The sequence below is a fragment of the Lodderomyces elongisporus genome, chromosome 2, assembly GCF_030384665.1.
Source record: "Lodderomyces elongisporus chromosome 2, complete sequence".
Classification (NCBI taxonomy): Eukaryota; Fungi; Ascomycota; class Pichiomycetes; order Serinales; family Debaryomycetaceae; genus Lodderomyces; species Lodderomyces elongisporus.
The window spans coordinates 1,680,645-1,696,132 of NC_083674.1; the positions used below are offsets into that span (position 1 = coordinate 1,680,645).

The 15,488-nt window shown below is 36.5% G+C and overlaps 9 protein-coding genes across 9 annotated transcripts; 3 read left to right on the forward strand and 6 right to left on the reverse strand. All coding sequences in view use genetic code 12, as the record gives it.

Moving 5' to 3' along the window:
- Nucleotides 1-309: 309 nt before the first annotated feature.
- On the reverse strand, nt 310-987 carry PVL30_001938 (uncharacterized protein; the record flags this gene model as incomplete). The annotated part of the gene is made up of 1 exon (XM_001527091.1): nt 310-987. One exon carries the CDS (start codon nt 985-987, stop codon nt 310-312), a length of 678 nt encoding a protein of 225 aa, XP_001527141.2.
- A 504-nt stretch (nt 988-1,491) lies between these two features.
- Nucleotides 1,492-2,541, reverse strand: PVL30_001939 (uncharacterized protein; the record flags this gene model as incomplete). Its single annotated transcript, XM_001527092.1, has 1 exon — nt 1,492-2,541. One exon carries the CDS (start codon nt 2,539-2,541, stop codon nt 1,492-1,494), a length of 1,050 nt encoding a protein of 349 aa, XP_001527142.2.
- Nucleotides 2,542-4,401: 1,860 nt separating this feature from the next.
- Nucleotides 4,402-6,633, forward strand: RGD1 (Rho GTPase-activating protein; the record flags this gene model as incomplete). Its single annotated transcript, XM_001527093.1, has 1 exon — nt 4,402-6,633. The coding sequence occupies one exon, from the start codon at nt 4,402-4,404 to the stop codon at nt 6,631-6,633; it is 2,232 nt and encodes a 743-aa protein (XP_001527143.2).
- A 228-nt stretch (nt 6,634-6,861) lies between these two features.
- On the reverse strand, nt 6,862-7,722 carry PVL30_001941 (uncharacterized protein; the record flags this gene model as incomplete). The annotated part of the gene is made up of 1 exon (XM_001527094.1): nt 6,862-7,722. The coding sequence occupies one exon, from the start codon at nt 7,720-7,722 to the stop codon at nt 6,862-6,864; it is 861 nt and encodes a 286-aa protein (XP_001527144.2).
- A 306-nt stretch (nt 7,723-8,028) lies between these two features.
- Nucleotides 8,029-10,743, forward strand: PVL30_001942 (uncharacterized protein; the record flags this gene model as incomplete). The annotated part of the gene is made up of 1 exon (XM_001527095.2): nt 8,029-10,743. The coding sequence occupies one exon, from the start codon at nt 8,029-8,031 to the stop codon at nt 10,741-10,743; it is 2,715 nt and encodes a 904-aa protein (XP_001527145.2).
- A 218-nt stretch (nt 10,744-10,961) lies between these two features.
- QCR10 (ubiquinol-cytochrome c reductase core subunit 10 qcr10) lies at nt 10,962-11,337 on the reverse strand (the record flags this gene model as incomplete). The annotated part of the gene is made up of 2 exons (XM_061119267.1): nt 10,962-11,189; nt 11,329-11,337. The coding sequence occupies 2 exons, from the start codon at nt 11,335-11,337 to the stop codon at nt 10,962-10,964; spliced, it is 237 nt and encodes a 78-aa protein (XP_060975250.1).
- Nucleotides 11,338-12,013: 676 nt separating this feature from the next.
- ACP2 (mitochondrial acyl carrier protein) lies at nt 12,014-12,445 on the reverse strand (the record flags this gene model as incomplete). The annotated part of the gene is made up of 1 exon (XM_001527096.1): nt 12,014-12,445. One exon carries the CDS (start codon nt 12,443-12,445, stop codon nt 12,014-12,016), a length of 432 nt encoding a protein of 143 aa, XP_001527146.2.
- Nucleotides 12,446-12,865: 420 nt separating this feature from the next.
- PVL30_001945 (uncharacterized protein) lies at nt 12,866-13,417 on the forward strand (the record flags this gene model as incomplete). Its single annotated transcript, XM_001527097.1, has 1 exon — nt 12,866-13,417. One exon carries the CDS (start codon nt 12,866-12,868, stop codon nt 13,415-13,417), a length of 552 nt encoding a protein of 183 aa, XP_001527147.1.
- Nucleotides 13,418-13,864: 447 nt separating this feature from the next.
- ARC35 (Arp complex subunit) lies at nt 13,865-14,899 on the reverse strand (the record flags this gene model as incomplete). The annotated part of the gene is made up of 1 exon (XM_001527098.1): nt 13,865-14,899. One exon carries the CDS (start codon nt 14,897-14,899, stop codon nt 13,865-13,867), a length of 1,035 nt encoding a protein of 344 aa, XP_001527148.1.
- Between the last annotated feature and the right edge of the window lie 589 nt (nt 14,900-15,488).

Here is a 15,488-nt window from a genome sequence, read left to right on the forward strand (position 1 = left end):
AGTTCTATTTTACAATCTTGTAGTACAGAAATGTATATTGATTAATTTACACGGACAAACAAGTTTACTTGGTGGTGCTCCGTAATTAGAAGATAAAGAAAAGCTACAATTTTCTTTCTATTTGATGTATATATGTCAAGCTAACCACCTTCTTTTGCGTTGATCAATCCCTATTCACAATACAGAATGAAGACAACCGAAAAAAAGTTATTTTATCAAAATCCCCCCCCCCCCCAAAAAAAAAAAATTCCAACCAAACATCTTGAATTTTGGTAAGTCTTATAAAGTACAAGGTACAGTTATCGAAAATTAATGAAACTTCTTTTCCCTTGCCTCTCTGACCTCTTTCTTCTTACTCTCCAACTCGTCTCGTGTTGCATTATAACTAACATTAGTCTGTTGATTCATTGGATTCTCTTCCAGCTTTTGAAACTCTTTAAACACCAAATTCTTAATCTGTTGCAACCTCAAGCCCGGATTCTCTTTTCTAATTTCTGGCAACCTCCTTTCCTCGTATGCATTGTAAGCCGCTTTAACTCTTCTCTCAGGGTGTCTATCTATATCCTTTGAGGAAACACCAGAGTCCTTGCCAGTTAATGCCAATGCTGCCAATGCGTTATCCAAACCACTTGCACTCAATTCGGGCGTATCCTTGTTGAAATCCAAGAAATCATCAATCTTGCCAGTCCTTTTTGCAGCAACTTTTGCAGCACCTCTTTGCTTCAGACTAACTGGTTTCGATGGCAAGCTGGCTTCCTCAGCAGCCAATAACGCATCTCGTTCTCTCTTCTTACGTGCAGCCTCCTCCTTCTTGAATTGCTCTTCTTCTAGCTTCTTATTACCCTTTTTAGAACCCTTCTCCCACTCGGCACTCTCCTCCTGCTCTATAGCAGCTTGTGCTTCTTGTTTCTTTTTGTTAGCTTGTTCAGCTTTGCGTGCATTGCCTGCAGCTTTTTTTGAGTTTTCTCCTGCTTGCTTTTTGGCCATTGTGAGAATAAGGACTAATATATAATCGTGATGTATGTAAAGTCAAATTGTTCTTTATTTAAAATTGGAAATTCAAGTTTACCAAAACTATTTTTTTTTTCCTTCGTCTTCGTTTTCTTCTTCGTTTTCTTCTTCTTTAATTTTGGCTTTCGGAAAACTAATTGAATGGCTATGCAATTTTTTTTTTTTATTGTTTGAGAATTAACGATTGTAGTGCGGGTCCGGCAAAGGTTTTAGTGGGTGCTACAAACACAAACCTTGCTCGCCAATCCCATATATACTCCACAACCTTCAAAGAAAACAAAATAAACACTATCAAAAAGATATATTGAAAAAAAAAAACAAAAACGGAAGCAAAAGATCAGTAAAGAAAACGAAATTCAAATGCTTGAAGTTACACATACAAATATTTTATTATACAAGTATACAGACATTGATATACACATATGTATATAAGGTATTGCGATGATTATTTTGTTCCATTAACGTGTACACATACATTATCTACAACTTATTTGGTCTAAAAACTACTCTACCTTTGACTTTATTCTCCACCAAGTCACTCAAAGCCTCAGGTAACTTGTTGAAATCAACAACCTGCACGTTTGGTTTGATGAGACCTTTGGCAATCCATTCCATGCATTCCAATTGCTCACTTGAATTACCGCCAAAATTGTATAAAACTTCAATTTCCCTATAAGCAAATGTAAAGTTGGGCATCACAAATTTGAATTTGCCCAACCCAATCATCAATAAAGTTCCTCTTTTTTTAATATACTTGTCTGAATTATTCACTGTGGCTTGTATACCAACAAAATCAAAAATTATGTCAAATGATTGTGGCTTGTGCAGAGACTCGTTGACATTCGTGTAAAACTCCGTAGCACCATATTGCAATGCCGTCTGTTGAATCTCTTTCTTTACGTCGGTGGCAATAATTGTGCATCCATAATTTTTCAAGATTTGTAATGCATTCAACCCCAAACCTCCGCAACCTTGAACCAAAACCTTTGTAGTGGGTTGTAATTTGTGTTTGACTTTTTGGATTGCATGGAATGGGGTCAATACCGAATCTGTGCACACTGCAGCCTCTTCAAAGCTAACATTTTCAGGAATGGGCAACAATGTGCGCAAGTTTCTGATCAAAAGATATTGTTGAAATCCACCATCCTCATTCAAGCCATACGCTTGGTACGATCCTTCACAATTGCCATCCAAACCTAAACGACAATTCTCACATACTCCACAGCTGTGACCAATCTGCAATGCAAACCTGCCACCAATTGGGTAACGCGAATCCTTTATTAGGTTTTGGCCCACTTTATAAATACTACCAGCAATCTCATGACCCATCACGAATTTCGTTTTGGTCTTTGTGGGTAGCTTACTTTCCAATGGGCCCGCAATTAAGGTGTGTGGGTCCGAAAGACATAATCCTGCTGCCTCGATTTTCAAAAGCACCTCCAGAGAGCCCGGTTCAGGTATGGGCAAATCGGTAAATTTTTGTATTGTCTTGAAGCGACTATCATAGCCGTATCCTGTTTGAGTAGCCATGGAAAAATCTTTAATTGCAAGTGAGGTAGTCCTTAAAAATTTCACTTGTAATTGGAATGAATCTGATATGTTTATGGGTAATAAAAATCAGGAGTGGTATGGGCAGGTTTAAATACCTTTTATTACCAATATGAATGTTGATGGAGTTTAAAAGAGTGATAAACTAGTTATGGGAACGTAAGAAAAGGGAAAAGGGAAAAGTGAAGAGTAAAAAGAAAAAAAGGGGGGGACGGGGGTGTTCCGCTCTAGTAGCCGAATTTTTTGATAAAAAAATTGCATCATTGGTGCTTGGAAATATTTGTGTTAGTGGAGGGGTGGAGGTGGGAAGTGGGGGTGAAGTAGTTATAAAGTTATGAAAAAGTGGCTAGGAATAATGTGGGGGTAAAAAGGTGGGGCTGCGGCTCTTGGTCGGCCTTTTAGATCGACAACAACAAGCACCAAAAAAAAAAAAAAATTGTAGAAGTCTCGGAACAGAACCGTGTCGGGAAATACCCGAAAATGGTAGCGAACTATTATTACGGTTATGTCAATTCATTGAAACAACCTTTGGTGCCGAAGAGGATAGATTAAGCTATATAAAAAAAAAGAGGAAATAAAATAAACACACACACACACACACACACAATTACACATAAGGTGTTAAATTTGGTCCAAGTAACTTTTTACATGGGTTGAAAGATCTGTGAAATTGAGAATTTTGTCTACAATAGAGTTGAGTGGTTTCGACTTTGAAAGTTTCGAATTTTTTGAATTCTTCTTTGTTTATTTTACCTTTTTATCTTTCATGAATAATTTATAGTCTAAATTTTGTGTGAAAATTGTACACAATTTCTTTTTTACCGTATTTATATATATTGTAAAATGTATATATATATATATATTTATACAAATTGTGTTACTCTAAGTTGGTTGGAGATTTAGACTTTGAAACAATATGAATGAATTTCAGCGACCTTTAAGTACATGTATATCGAATGGTCAATAGTGATTTTTGAGTACCTCTCTCTCAATTGATCTTTGACGGAATCATTCAAGTGAAAGCTAAATAATTGTAAAAGAAATAGAATGGAAAAGCATATGCTGTATTGTTAATAATGGCTCAGCCATGTTACTAGGTCAAAAGAGGCTGCGAAAATAAACATGTACTTTGCGTGACTTGACTTTCAACCTGGTGCGACAGTCACTTACGCACGCACACATAAATACAAATACAAGTACAAATTTAAATACAAACTTAAATACTCATCCACAACAGGACCAGCTGGCCGACTTGAAAAGTGAGATGTCAATTGTAGACACTTTCAGGTACCTGTGCGCACAGTTCTAAGATCTTGGACTCCATATATTTATGATAATCATGGTATACTGTATTTGGATAACAAAACACTGAGGTGCTTTGATTGTGATTTGACAATATGTGATGGTGAGAATTATAAATTTTATCTTTTCTTTTTTACTGTATTGTTAGCTTCTCTTTAATGTTTGTTTTGTTCGTTTGTTCGTTTGTATGTATATGTATGTATGTAAGTGAGAGAGAGTGTGTGTGTCGTGAGAAACAGTTTTTGTGTGAAACAGTTATTCGTGTCGTCTCCCAACCCTTTTAACGCACACATGCAACATTCAAAACACACACACACACATATATATATATATATATTTTTTTTCTTCCTTCTCTCTCTTTCTCTCTTACTTGATGTATAATATATTCGATTCCCTTTACACACACACTCCAACTACATCCACATCCACAACAACAACAACACCTATAGCCGCTATCTTCTCGTAAATCATTATTCTTTCGAGCGCGTGAATAGATAAAGAAAACAGAGTTTGGATTGAATCACTCACTATTGTATCGTCATGTCAGATAAGTTGAATAGTACAAGTTCTCAAACAAACCCTCAGGGTAGTACAGACTTGCCGCCAGCTCCAATTGAGAGTGCTTCTGCTTCCACACTAGCATCTACCTCGACTACTACACAGTCATTTTTAAGTCCCGCAAAAAGCAATAGTAGAACTACAAGTACATCAGATTCCGCCAACTTGCTAGAAACCGATTCCAAAATCAAATCTATTCTCAATAGCGATTCAGCACTTGACTTGCTACTGGATAGGTTAAAGCAAAGTCTTTCCACTGGTGAAGAGTTTAGTAAATTCATCAAGAAAAAGGCCCAAATCGAAGATGACCACTACAACCAATTGAAGAAATTTGCCAGCAATATCAGATCACAAATGAAAAATAACAGTAGGAACTTGAAGAGCGATTCTCTTCAGTTCCAAATGGATCGCATCATTGAGTTTGACGAAACATTGTACGGCGTCGGACTGAGCTACGTAACTGCATTAAACACGATGTACGACGAGTTAACCTCCTTGATAAATACAATCACGCGATCCAGAAAGACCATTAAGGACGAGTACAAGAAAAAGGATCGAGAATGTATGGATGCAATCTCGGCAGCAGACAAGGCAAGGTCCAGATACAATCACTTTTGCGAGGAATTGGACAGACTCAAAGGCGCCGATCCTTCGAAAAAATCATTTGGTCGTAAAACCGTTAGCGAACAAGAAGACGGCCTTCAAAGGAAGATAGACTCTGCAGATCTGGAATACAAATCCCGGGTGGCAACTTGTAAAAAGTTGAAGGATGAGATTTTGGTTATCCACCGTCCAAATAACGCCAAAAAGCTCAAGAATTTGATCTTGGAGATGGACATTGCATTGAATGTGCAACTTCAAAAATATGCAACTTGGTGCGAGAATTTAATCATGAACTCGGGTGTTATGATAAGTCCCTTGCAGTCGACAAAGACCTCGATGAAAACAATGGCAAGTTCTATCGATAACGAAAAAGATTTGTACCATTTCTTGCTCAAGAGCGGCAGCCAGAGTCACAACAAGTCTCTTGTTCCCGTTGATTACCAAGTACATCCATCTTTGGTGAAAACAAGCAACATTGGGAAGCCATTTTTAAATAATAACAACGGTGGTGGCAACAACAACAACAACAACAACAACAACAACAATAGTAATACTAGTAGTAACATCTATGGTAACCACAATATGAACGGAAGTACCTCGAGGATGGATAACAGTGCTAGCAGCATCAAGGCAGCAGTTACAGGAAATACTGCAGGTAACCAATGGAGTCACAATAGAGCTCCATCGAGTGGATTCTTGAATACTACTTCATCACCGCCCGCGGCAGGAACAGGAACAGCATTATCACCATCGTTATCATCACAATCACAACAAGCGAATAGCACTTCGGCTCCATATTCGGGTAGCTTGATACCTAAATCTGGCCCAAACCAGGAGTCTTCTATTCGTACAAAGAATGATTTTTTGTCCTCCTCTGCAAATCCCCAGAATGAAGCTGCGCCGAAGGGGTATCTGTCCCTTGACCCCGCTAGTCAACCATCGACACCCAATCTCAATGGCCCCAAGCCACTTAATGCAGTGAAAATCAACAAGCAGCCTACATTTGGTGTATCTATTGAGGAAGTTATCACTTTTGCTGGAGTCGATAATGTTCCGCTTGTGGTTCGTAAGTGTATTGAAGTTATTGAAACATATGGTATCGACTTGGTTGGTATTTATCGAACAAGCTCGAATTTCAACCAAGTAAAGAAACTTGGAGATGCCATTGACCAGAATTTTACCAATTATTTACAAATAGGTAAAAATATCGACCCCGGTAACGTCCTTGATTCAGACATTTTCTGCATTGCATCGTTACTCAAGCGTTATTTTTTAAACTTGCCAGAACCGCTTGTGACCAACGCAGAGTCCCAGTCTTTTATCGAGACAGTCAAACTGAATGACGAGCACCACATTGCCAAGAAGTTGCATCACTTGGTTTATAATTTACCCGATGGAGCCTATTTCACATTAAGAGCTCTAATATTCCACTTGAACAAAATAGCCGCACATGAGGCACAAAACAGAATGAATGCAAAATCTTTGGCAATCATTTGGGGACCAGTCATATTCAATGATGCAGCAAGCACTGCACAGGACTTGAGCTACAAGAGTAAGGTTGTTGAAAAGTTAATGTCCATTGCTACAGATATCTTTGAAGAGGATGAATAACAGAGTCGTGATTGCTTATTTAATCTTTTTTTTTTTCTCCCTCTCCTAGTTTACTCAATTTGTTTTGTTTATCCATCAAAGGGATGGTGAGTATATGTAAATGTACAGTAATTAATAAATCTTTTTTCAAATATCTTTGAATCTTGAAAAAAAGCTGTTCTCTGTTTCTCTGTTCTCTCTTCGTTTTTCCCTCTTCCCTCTCACTCTTTAAACTTGTTAGATTATTATCTAATACATCATTACAGGTGGTTTGTCTTTCTTTTTTTGCAGTTGTTCTGACTTTTCTTGACTAGCGCTGTATCCTGCATTTCGATAATTAGCCGCCGATTTCCCAACACGATAATTCCCACTAAGCACGCTAATTCCAACAGCACCAGCACCAGAACTATCACCAACGCTGGCATTAGGGGGACCACTAACACTACTACTTCCACCAAAAGGTCCGGGACTTTTCTTTTTTTGATAAAAGCTTCGTGCTTCTCTATTCTTCATTTCTTGCTCTAATCGTAATTTTCGCGCTAGCTCTTCCTTCTGTCGCTTTTCTAGTTTCAACCTTTCGTCTTCTTTAATTTGGGCATATTCTTCATCACTAATACCCAACAATCTACGCTTAATATCCCTAAGCTCTTCCTTGATTGCAAATTGAAATTCTTCAGACTCTATGATTTTTTCTTGTATATCCCGATCTACAATTCCCAATATAGTGTTACTGGGTCCATTAGAATCTTGAGTATAAGATTCTTTTTCTGATAAACTGACACCTGTGCCCTTATCGGTGGTATTGTTATTGCTCAGACTATGTGATCCAGAACGCTGATTAACTATTTCCCCTTGGATCAACGCTGCCATTTTGCCTTTATTTTTAATTAGTATCAGTGGGTCATGCTTCACTTTGGACTCGATCATGATCTGTAGCTTAAGAAGTAAGTTTTTACATGTTTCGGACTCCTTAAAATTCTCTAGTAGTTCTTTCCTCTGCTTATCAAAATTACCATTCTTTTTGTATATTGTAGTTAAGTGTTTTGGATCTTGAGCTTTAGCATGATTTTGCAGTATAGGTTGCCGGTTTGGTGTATTGCTACTGGACATTTTTGAGCTGTATTGGTGTAAGTCTTTTTAGGTCTGCGATAGGAAAGAGTTTTTGATTATTCACTGTTGTGTTTATTTTGCAAAATTAAACAATTGGAAAAATAAAATAAAAAATAATAAAAATATATATAAATAAAAAAAATGTAGAAAGAATGAAGCAGGGAATTAAGGGGAACAAACAATACAAAAAATTGCATAAATATTAAATAAAGGCGAGAGAGAGAATGTGCAAATATCAGCCACAGAATGTCATATATTCTCGCTTCATTGATACTTGCAACCAGGTATCTATACACCAACATAATTATGCCTAAATCAATTGGAGAGATACTAAGTTTAAATCAAACCAGAACATCTGCAGAACACGAGAGGACTTTGTCGCATATGATAACACATTCTGCTATACCCCTGCAGGAGAAAAACAAGTTACAATTGGAAACCACTGATAAAAGACGAAAATTACACCACGGAGATGCCATTTCAAACATAGAGGGTTTTTCATCATTTGTTGAAGAGGATCATGATAACCGTGGCGGTGATGGTTTAGCTGCTACCAATGATACCAATGATACTATTCAACAGCGACTAAGCATGTCAAAATCTGTTTTATTCAATGTAATGGACAGAATCATAAATGACGAACCTTTGGGTCACTCATTGGTGTATCTTTACCGATTGGCAGAAAGTGTTTGCAAATACAAGCATTCGGAGATGAAGGAGCTTAGCGACATTCTTATTGAAAAATTGGAAAGAAAGTTTAATGATTTAACTTTTTTAAATGACGACAGAGACAAAGTTGACTTTAATGATGATGATGAAGATGATGATCAAGTAATCATGAAGTGTCAAAATTTTATCAATAAATGGAAGGTATGGCAAACTTGTTTCACCAAAATGGCGCACTTTTTTTATTACCTTGATACGTATTACTTAATGCCACATCATTTTCGAACACCAATAGCCAAGTATGCAACTAACAAATTTGCAAATTTCTATTTTCCCTTTTCTAGCACACCCGACTCTCTGTATTCAATGAAACAAACCTACTTGGCCTTAGTTAAGATTGTTTACAAAAAAAGTGTTTATTTTAGAGAGTTGACTGATGAAAGCGAAGGCTATGGCGATGACAATGGTAATGGCAATAGCGATGGCAAGGGTGATGTTCTAAAGCTATATCATGAGTTTACCCTACTTTATCAAGATCTCACACAGTTTTTAAATATTGCGCTGGATGATTCAACATTGAATAAAGTTGATTTGGCCGTGATACAAAAAATTGAAGAGACGATTTCTTTGACGCACATTATTGAAGATCTTGATACAAAGGACAAAATCGAGAATGATCAACTTAATGCACCAGATAATGCATTAAAGGTGGCAAAAGTGTTTAAATTTTTGAAGAAAGAAGCACTGTTTTATAATCGCTGCAGTAAAAGTAAATTATTTATCCAAAAACTAATTTCGCAATTGTCATTCAAGCTCATTTTTGGAGGTGAGTGGGAAGAGCTCGTTGATCGTGAATTTGACTTGCTTATTGAGTCGCCGGAAGAAGTGCGTATGTTGATCAATTATTGTCGTGAAGTTTATCATACTCATGGTTTGATGGGAATTTCTCGATTTGCTTATTCATGGCTGCTATATTGTAAGAAAACGTTGGATGTGTGTATTAATGATTACAGAAAGGGAGTAGTCAATATTGATGAATGGCCCAGCTTTATTTTATATGGCAAGCGAATTTTGGACAAGCTAGAGCAACAATGTGCTTTTAATTTCCAAACTGATGCAGAGTTTCGTGAAAAACTCAATGTTTCATTTGCCAACTTTGTTAATGACGAAGCAAATAATATATTTATCATCCAGCTGATGAACAAATTCTGTGATACATATTTCAAATCGAATTTCAAATCTTATCCGCAGATGAAATACACATTATCATTCGAAAAAGCAAGACACCTTGTTATGATATATTTTAAAGCTTTGAAAAATAAAGTTGATTTCTTGAGCGTATACAGACGAGAAGCTTCCAGGCGTTTGCTTCTAAAGAAGTCATTGAACGTCAATGAGGAAGAGACTTTGGTTGTTGAACTTGTTGGAGAAGTAGTGGAGAGCGAAGCATCAATAGCCCTTTTGTCTATGTTTGAAGATTTGTCAGTCTCTAAATCTTTAGGTTTAGAATTTAGCCAGCAACAGATAAATGGCATCGAATTCGAGGCACTTGTTCTAGATAGGAAAGTATGGCCAGATGTATCAAACGTTGACTACCAGAATATAAAGATACCAAAGGAAATGGAACAATTGCTATTGAGTTTTGACGATTTTTACCATGGTAAAGAACGAAAACTAAAGAATAGAAATCTTGACTGGAGCAGTAATTACAGGTTCCATAAAGTGACCATCAGCGGTAACTTTTCGAGTGGTGAAGTGTCAATCACTGCAAACATGTTACAGGCGGTGTTAATTATGTTGTTTAATGAGCAGTCCCTGTACACCTTGGAGCAACTCGGTGCTAAATCTGGAATGAACTTGTCATTATTGCAAGCAGTTCTCAATACAATGAATCTGGGCAAATCGAAAATTGTCACTCAGAAAGGTGAGAAGGTTTTGTACAACTTGCAATACAAGGGGCCTCCAAAACTCAAGCTTCCAATGATCAAAGAGCCAATTGGTTCTGCGAATGAATCTTTCAAAAAAAATCGCAATAATGAAAACAATAACGGTATTATTAGTTTCAACGATGAAGATAACACTCATAAGACAGGAAATCATATTTTGCTGAGAGATTCGGACTCTGATGCACTTGATATTTTAAACCATAACAGAGTAGAGGAGTATAAAAGTGTTTTAATGAGAATATTGAAACAAGAGTCGAGTCTTGATGTACTGGACTTGCTTAATAGAGCAATTGAGATTTTGCAGGCGCGAAGACCCGTTTATGTTACTCAACTTAACGAATGTTTAGAAAATTTGATTGAGCAAGAATTTTTAGCTCGAAGTGGTTCCAACATTCAATACCTTCATTGAACTCATATACATATATATATATATATATATATATATATTCTATTTCAACATATTTCTTTTTTTTTTGATTTAACCCACCATTTCTTTCTCTTTTTCTCTTTCTTTTTTTATTTCAATCAATTTATTGTTTTCTGATGGATGCAGCTCTTGTTTCTACTTAGCCGTTCTTTTTTGGGCCACTTTGGCGGTTCTTCACTTTAGTTGATTCTCCAGTTCAATTATTGTGGAATTGATTCTGGGTCTTGTTCTTCAATCCAGTGTTGACCAACAAAAGGGATCTTCTCGTAGAAAGTTTGTTGGAACAATGGAACACCTTCAGTGAAAACAGCAACGGCACAACCTGCAGCACCACCCCAGAAGACCAAGTCTGGAATGTAAGACCTTACCAATGGTGCGTTTAATTTACCGAAGTGTGAAATTGCTTTGTAAGCTGGACCTTTGACGTACTATCCAATCGGTTAGTATTATATTCCTATTGACAGCTGGAACACCTTGTCATCTCACAAGTATGGCCATTCTGAAACTCTTCACAAGCTGGAGTTTAATCGTTAGCTCCATCACTATTCAAAACTGAATGTTACATACTGAAACCATTGTTAGTTGATGTAATATTTGTAGGGCTGAAAAACCTTGAGTCAACTTTGGTAAGTTGATCATCTATGGCTATATTATTTTTCGTCTTGATTTAATTGGCGAGAAACGCAACATGACGCAGAAAATCGTGAAACCTTTGCGACACTCACTCGCGACACTTTGTTGTGGAGGAAGTAGAGTCCACTGATCTTGGTTGATTAGGTGAATAGACTATCTAAAAACCAACAACAAAAAAAGAAAAAGAATAGCTTATGTTTGTGCTTAACACCATCATATAGAGCTTTGTTATAGGCTCGAAAGATGTCAAAAGTAATCCTAGTTTGTTTTGTCTCTCACTGTGTCTGTGTGTGACTCAGAAGAAAAGATATGAACTAAAGGAAGGGGTAGGATGGGTTACAAACGTAGAGTATAGAAATATAGCTTTAAATATCAACACACAATTCATTGAAGCCTGTTTAAATATATATTTTCCTTTAGCTTTTTGTATGTATATATATATATATATATATGTATGTATGTATGTATGTATGTATGTATATATTTGTGATTACATGAGATTATCCTAATCGTTATGTGATACTACGTAAGATACTATATAAGATCCTGCTTTATCATCAATGACAATGAAAACCCTTTTCTTAAAACAGGACGCACGAGTCTCAAGACATTCTTTTTATTAACATGAATCGGGTTGTGCCATGATGTAATCGATGGCTTGTCCCACTGTCTTTATCGAGTCGGCTTCATTATCTGGAATTTGAATGTTGAATTCGTGCTCCAATTCCATAACAACTTCAACAACATCCAAAGAATCCAAGCCTAAATCTTGAACAAAACTGGATGACTCGGTAATGGTTTTGGCCTTTTCAGGTTCAACTTTGTCAAAACCTTCCAACAACTCAATGATTCTTTCCTTGGCATCATCTCTTTGCAAAGCTGGAAATCCTGCGTATGAACGAGTGAAGTTGAGGGTGGTTGCAGATGGTGCTTTAAGACCGAGACAAACTGGTTGTAAAGCTCGAAGCTGGGTGAGTTTCTGCATTGGTGCTACCAGAGAAAAAGATCTTTGACTAGCTTTAATTGATCTTGATAATACCGTTCTAAACATCTTCGAATTCACTTTGGCGTTGGTGGAAAAAGGCGTAGGGGGGGTGATACAATGTATTGTTAAACAAAAAAAAAAAGTAGAAAAGAAAAGAAAAGAAAACTGAAAGATATAAAGTGGGTGGATTGCAACTAAAGAAACGGGTTCAGGCTGTTTCTATCTTTGTTTTTTTTTTTTTTCTTTATTATTTTAATTATTATTATTTTTTTCTTTTTTTTTTTGCTTCTTCTTCTTCCTGGCCCGAGCCTGTTTTATTACCATTTCAAGTGGATGGAAAAAAAAAAAAAAAAAGCTCACGAACTTAAACTCCTCGCATTCTAAAACTTTTCAAAATTACCCATATTATTGTGATTCTGGTTTTAGTTTATTGATTGAGGCATATTTCTCAGTTATACTCATATATAATTTGCTCATCAAATCATAATGTTTAGATCGATCCTAGGGTCTGTTAGCCGCCGTTTAACTTCAGGACCAGTCTCGGCATCTCAGCTTCTTACGCCATATGCCCAATCTATACAGCATGCAAAACTTGGGCCAACTTCATTGGTTTCTTCATCATTATCACCATCTTCTTCCACTTTCTCACAACTTCGGTACTCGTCAATCAATCAAATCCAATTTTACAAACATTACGATCCGGTGAAGATCCGTCCCACACAATCACCAGATTTGGAGAATAATTGTTTTAAAAGAGGTGTCATTTTACGTATCATGATTTTGAAACCCAAAAAGCCAAATTCAGCATTGAGAAAATGTGCAAGAGTCAGATTGAGTAATGGTAAAGTTATCAGTGCATTAATCCCAGGAGAGGGCCACAATTTGCAAGAGCATCATGTTGTATTAGTACGCGGAGGAAGAGTTCAAGATGTTCCTGGTGTCAAGTACCATTTGGTAAGAGGAGCTTACGATTTGGCAGGTGTAGCTAACAGAACCACATCTAGGAGTAGATATGGTGTGAAGAAACCTAAGCAGTAAACCACAAGGGGTGAATATTAACCTTACAACATTACGCTAAAGAAGAATTTATATACACATGTCGATGATTTAATTCATGGAGTAAAGTTGCTAGAGTAACGGAAGATAAACAGAATTGAAAACTAAATTGGAATGGAAAAGAAAAGAAAAGAGAAAAGAGAAAAGAGAAAAGAGAAAGAGAAAAAAGAAAAACGAAAAAAAGGAAGAGGAAGATTTGGAGTGAACTTGTTCTTCGTTTTTACTTGTGTAAATAAAACTTTAAGTACTATATTTTTTTTAAATCAGTGTTCTTATAAACATTAACCCATCCATTGGGTGTTGGTCGTAGAACAAAAGGAAACAAAAAAACCCTAAAACCAAGGAGGAAGAAGAAGAAGAAGAAGAAGAAGAAGAAGAAGAAAATTTAGATGGAAAAGAAGAAAAAGTAGATTAAGACTCTAGTTCAATCTATGCCTTAACATCGAATCTTCTTCCACTTGCAGTCTTTCTATTTTCAATAACCTTACCTTCGTCATCCACATTCTCTGGCTTGGCTCTATTTAAAATCTTCAAAAATTCCTTCACTCTGAATCTCATTCTGGAATGCATGTACGCCTTGGAACATTTAATATGGTAGTGGAAATAGTTTCTGAACAACTGGATATGCGAAATACAGTTTTCTCTCTTGTCGCCACGAACCAAGTGTCTAGGGAACAATACAAATGTCACATATCCTTTATTATCATCATTGATCTTGCCCTTCTTCGATTGTGGAATATAGTTTTGTATGTCCAACGGAGCATCTACGTGGGAATACAAGACTTGTGGAGCAGTTTGCACCGATCTCTTTCTAGCGTCAACGAATTCCTGTAAGAAAACCTTACCAAACACCTTATCTGTTTCATCCTGGAATAAGGTTGAAAAAATTACGGTAACACGATCAAATGAAGGTTTAAGGTAGATTGTCTCATCAACACCCCTGTATTTTATAACAATGACTTCTTCGCCACTCAACTCTTGTTGGATTTCCTCCGCGTAAGTGTTGGAGTTGGCATATTTCTTTGCTAGTTCATCATACCTATTAAACGCCTTATGGAATGGTGCTGCCATGGAATGACGTCTAAGAAGTGCAAGGTCCTCAATTAACTTTAATCTGGTCTCTTCGTCATCCTGCGCGACAGAGGCTTCCGTGTCTAAGATAAGTGAATAATTGTAACCTTGCTCGATTTGAGAATTGTCTAAAATGGTCAAGCTTTTGTATTGCTCGTACTTTGATTGCAAGTAAGCAACATTATCGCACTTGACTAAATCGTCCCAACATTTTTGACTAATCGATATAAGCAATTTGCCCTTGTCACCAGACACAGTGCTAATATGGTATGTAGTAAAGTCGAAATCGGTAATGATACGATCAAGAGACTTGAGTGAGTCTCCTTCAACTGGGAACAACCGTTCTGTAAGTGTTTTTTGTATAAGTAAATTTTCCTGTTCAATTTGCAACATTATTACCTAAATGGTAGTGACGAACTTATTTAAAACTTAAAGACTAATCGATAATAAAAAAAAAGAAATATAATACTGAGGACAAAAATACAATTGTCAATTGGAAACAAAAGGTAGTGATGGAAGTTGTTGGATGAAAATGGAATCGGTGGATAGGAACAACGACTTAATCTAAGAGTGGTAGTTGAAACCTGTTGTTCACCCAGAGTGCGGACTCCATTATTCTTCGGCATTTTCAAATATGCTACCAAATGTACGCTTAGAAGTATAGCCGACATAAAATATTGACATTTAAAGTTGCAAAGCCAAAAAACCAAAAAAAATAAAAAGTAAAAGGAACAAAAGGGAAAAAGTTGAATGAAAAAATATACAAGAGATGGAAGCTTGGTACAGTCCATTACAAGAAGGAAGGAAAAGAGAGAAAGAAAAAAAGAAAAAAAGAAAGGAAGAAAGAAAGAATCAAAAGAGAAATGCCAAATAATAAACAGAAAATAGTTTCAAGAAGTAAAAAATCTGTACAATAAATGGGCATTAGTAGCCAGCTGATCAATGAAGTGAATAATGAAGGATAGAAGCGTTGATAAGGATG